This window comes from Gorilla gorilla, chromosome 8 (genome assembly GCF_029281585.2).
Source record: "Gorilla gorilla gorilla isolate KB3781 chromosome 8, NHGRI_mGorGor1-v2.1_pri, whole genome shotgun sequence".
Classification (NCBI taxonomy): Eukaryota; Metazoa; Chordata; class Mammalia; order Primates; family Hominidae; genus Gorilla; species Gorilla gorilla.
Genome location: NC_073232.2, coordinates 98,999,386 through 99,003,756, shown reverse-complemented (window position 1 = coordinate 99,003,756; position 4,371 = coordinate 98,999,386). Strand labels below are relative to the sequence as shown.

The following is a 4,371-nucleotide window of genomic DNA, read 5'->3' as shown; positions in this document are numbered from 1 at the left end:
TGACCTGGAAGTGTCTCCAGAAACATAATTGTGCATCAGAATTGGACCTTCTTGAGGTTTATTTTCTCAAGATGCCCGCAGTGAGATTCGGGGTGTGGGTTGGTCGGGGATCTGGCCCCTGCTCTGAGGGTTGGAGTCTCCCACCCTCCCCAGCTCCCGTCTGCAGCGTGGTTCCTCCACTCGGCACAGCCACTGCCGCGCTCTGCAGCAGCTCAGACTACACTGAGTGGAAAAGCCCAAATTAGAGCAAAGGGGACCCCAAACAAAAATATTATTTGACTTTACAGAACCCGGAGCCCAAACACATAAAGGTTTTTTAAGTACAGCACACTCCCCCGCAAATCCCAGGACTAATTAAAAAGCAAAATGGGAGCTTCCGACCCCTCTGCCCAGCAGCCCAGCCCTGAACTACAGTTTCCGTGGGTTCAGGTTTCTGAACTTTAGACTTGTTTCACAGAGGTGATATTTTCCCGTGAGAAAGAGTCCAGGCCTGGGGATCTCTGAGTATTTTGTTTTCAACCTCGTGGAAGAAAACTGAACTGCATTTCTCTGTCATGGATTTTCCTGCCCCTGCCTCTGGTTAGTGCCACAAGAGGCTGGGATCCAGGGGCCTGGGTGTGAGCCTTGGGCACCTCTGAGTCCATGAAAGGGCAGGGTTCCCTCCTCAGTCCAGTACCTGTTGATGACACAAAGATAGAGGTTCCCAGGAGTGGGAGTGGGGTTGGGCATCACGTACCTGACTGCGGAGAGGCATGGGATCAGGTGGGGTGAAGAGACACTGAGTTCAGGCAAGAGCTTTCCCAAGTGGTCTCAGGAGCTCAGAAATTGAGTTCCTTAGCCCTCCTGGAACTGGGCATGGCTGGAAGTAGCTGGAGACCCCGGGCCTGTGCTCCCTGGCCCTCTGCAAAGCCTCATCAGCTTAGCCGTAGTGTGTTTTACATAGACTATCATGGTTTCTGTGTGCCATGATGATAAAACTGTTGGAAAGCTGGGCTTAGGTAACAGTGTTCCTGACATAGGAAGGCATCCTTCCAGGATGTCAGCTTTTTGACCTCTGTTCCTGCTGCACCTGCGGAATAAATCCATGCACCCCTGGGGCTGGCTCTACAGGGGTGTGTGGGGGGATGGGGAATGGGTGGCAGGGTAAGCTTGTTTCTAAGGAGGGTTCTGGGGTATGGGAGACGGCGTTAAGCGCATCTTGGAGCCGCAGGCTGGGGGACTGGCCGCCGGCCAGCGCCGGGTGCGGCGGGCCCTGGGACGCACTCGGGCTCCAGGGCGCGGAACCCGGGGCGGGCTGACTTCAGCGATCCGCGCCTCGCCCCTTGCCCGGGAGGCGGCGCTGGGGACCTGCAGCCCTCCAGCTACCCCACGCCCCAACCAACGCGACCCTTTGGCCCGGGGCTGGCTGCTCAGACGCGGCGCAGGGGGACAGGGCAGACGCTGGACGTCTCCGAGGTCGCCCCGTGAGCTAGGACAGCCGAGCGCGAACCCAGGCAAACGGCTCCGTGTATCCTCCGCGCCCTCCAGTCTGAGAGCGGCCCTAGCGGGAGGCCTGGAACCGCTGCCTGGGCCTCACGGGAACCGAAGGGCCCTGCCGAGGGCCCCTCTGGCCAGAGCCCTGCATTTCTCTGACCCCAGCTATCCCGGGGCCTTGGAGTCCGCGGCCGCGGGCTAACGAGGAGGGCAGGTGCCTTAGAGAAGTGGTGGATCCCATTAAATAGGCTTTGCTGCCGGAACCACAGCAGTGGAAGCCCCCTGCAACCTCGCTGCGCCCATCCCGTCCCCTGTACTCTCCCACGAGTTCCAAAGCACCGTACTGTATCCAGGTTCTCAAAATAACCTTTCATCTAATGCAGTATGAATATAACCACAAACAGTGTCTGTAACCTGAGAAGTTAATTGTAAATGTGATCTTCAGGGTTAAATATTTGCAAACCCTGGAGAAATTTTAGGAAAAAAGAAAAGAAAAGAAAAAAGAACAAGCAGAGGCCCGTGTCTTGCCAGACACAAATAAAATAAGTACCATAAAATTATTGTAATAGTCTCTCCTCCTGCCGCCCAAGATGCCGAAAGGAAAGAAGGCCAAAGGGAAGAAGGTGGCTCCGGCCCCTGCTGTCGTGAAGAAGCAGGAGGCCAAGAAAGTGGTGAATCCCCCGTTTGAGAAAAGGCCTAAGAATTTTGTCATTGGACAGGACATCCAGCCCAAAAGAGACCTCACCCGCTTTGTGAAATGGCCCCGCTACATCAGGTTGCAGAGGCAGAGAGCCATCCTCTGTAAGCAGCTGAAAGTGCCTTCTGCGATTAATCAGTTCACCCAGGCCCTGGACCACCAAACATCTACTCACAAGTACAGACCAGAGACAAAGCAAGAGAAGAAGCAGAGGCTGTTGGCCCTGGCCGAGAAGAAAGCTGCTGGCAAAGGGGACGTCCCCACTAAGAAACCATCTGTCCTTCAAGCAGGAGTTAATACCGTCACCACCTTGGTGGAGAACAAGAAAGCCCAGCCGATGGTGATTGCACACGACGTGGATCCCATTGAGCTGGTTGTCTTCTTGCCTGCCCTGTGTCCTAAAATGGGGGTCCCTTACTCCATTATCAAGGGGAAGGCAAGACTGGGCCATCTAGTCCACGGGAAGACCTGCACCACTGTCGCCTTCACACAGGTTAACTCAGAAGGCAAAGGCGCTTTGGCTAAGCTGGTGGAAACTATCAGGACCAATTACAACGACAGATACGATGAGATCCGCCGTCACTGGGGCGGCAATGTCCTGGGTCCCAAGTCTGTGGTTCGCATCGCCAAGCTCAAAAAGGCAAAGGCTAAAGAATTTGCCATTAAACTGGGTTAAATATACACTGTTGAGTTTTCTGTACATAAAAATAATTAAAATAATACAAATTTTCCTTCAGGAAAATTACTGTAATAAAACATTGTGAGACTAGCAGAAGGATAAATAAACAGATTAAGGGAACAGAACGAACAGACATCAGAAACAAATCAGCACATCTAGTCACCTAAATATGACAGAGCTACACTTTTAAACTGTGAATAAAGGATTGATTATTCAATAAATGTTAAACATTTAAAGAACTGATTTTGATCAGTAACTGAGGTTACCCCCCAGACTCTGCGGTGCTGGGGGTCTGGAGTGGTGTAGGTGGGAGTGGGGTGAGGTGTGGATACAACTCCAGCAGAAAGAGGCCAACAGGCTGGGATGAAGAATCAGGCCAGAATCAGGGCTTCCAGAGCAGCTGAAATTGAGGAGGGGGGGAGGAATTCCAGAAAGAAGAGACCAACAGAGGGAGAACCCCCAAATCTGTATATAACTCCTCTCAAATTCTTGGCTGACTCCTAAGCTGCACCAGTACAGGGCAAGACTCCAAGGAATCCAGAGGAAAGCAAACACTGACAAGAGGTTTCAACAGCTGCCCAGTGCTAGAGAAACAGTGCAGAGCTCAGATCCCATCAAGTAATATTAACTTCTTGTTTGTCATACACAATCACAAATATTTTTTCCTGGCTTGTCATTTAAATTTTAACTCTGCTTATTGCATTTTTTCCCATAAACAAGATTTACAGTTTTATGCATACAAACTTGTCAATATTTTTCAGTGTGGCTTTGTTTTGCTGAAATGCTTGGGCAGTCTATGAAATTATGAAAATAGACTCTATAATTTCTTGATTGGTAGGTTTTGTTTTGTTTATATTATTGTTTTTGTTATTTTGTTATGGCTGATTTTTTAAAACTATTAAATCTTTGCTCTAAGTTAATATCTGAGATTTTGGTGAAAGTGATATCTCATAAAAATAGATCAGAATCAGCTCTTTAAGTGTTTAACAACATTTATTGAATGATCAATTCACATTAGATGATCTTGGGAGGTGGACGTGGGGGTAAGGAACATGGTTATCAAAGGAGGCAAAGTTTCAGTTAGACAGGTGGAAGCAGTTCAAGAGATCTATTTACAATGTGGAGACTGTAGTTAGTCACAAAGTACAGTATTATATTCTTGAAAATCACTAAGAGAATAGATTCTAGGTGTTCTCACCAAAAAAAGATGATAAGTATATGAGGTAATATAAATGTTTATTAGCTCAATTTAGCCATTTTACAATGTATACATATTTCTTTTATTTTCTTTCATCTCCTACAGAAAGGATCTGTACATATTCCAAATATCATGTTATACATGATAAATACATATAATTTTTGTCAATTTTTAATATTTATTTATTTTGAGACAGTGTCTTGCTCTGTTACCCAGGCTAGAGTGCAGAGGTGTGATCATAGCTCACTGCAACCTCCACCTCCCAGGCTCAAGTGATCCTCCTGCCTCAGCCTCACAAGTAGCTGGGACTATAGGTGAGTACTA

General features: G+C 48.5%; 1 protein-coding gene across 1 annotated transcript; it reads left to right on the top strand.

Annotated features, from left to right (window-relative positions):
* The first annotated feature begins 2,059 nt into the window (after positions 1–2,059).
* On the top strand, positions 2,060–2,846 carry LOC101134166 (large ribosomal subunit protein eL8-like). Its single transcript, XM_055353190.1, has one exon. The coding sequence runs from the start codon at positions 2,064–2,066 to the stop codon at positions 2,844–2,846; it is 783 nt and encodes a 260-aa protein (XP_055209165.1). The 5' UTR covers positions 2,060–2,063.
* The last annotated feature ends 1,525 nt before the right edge of the window (positions 2,847–4,371 follow it).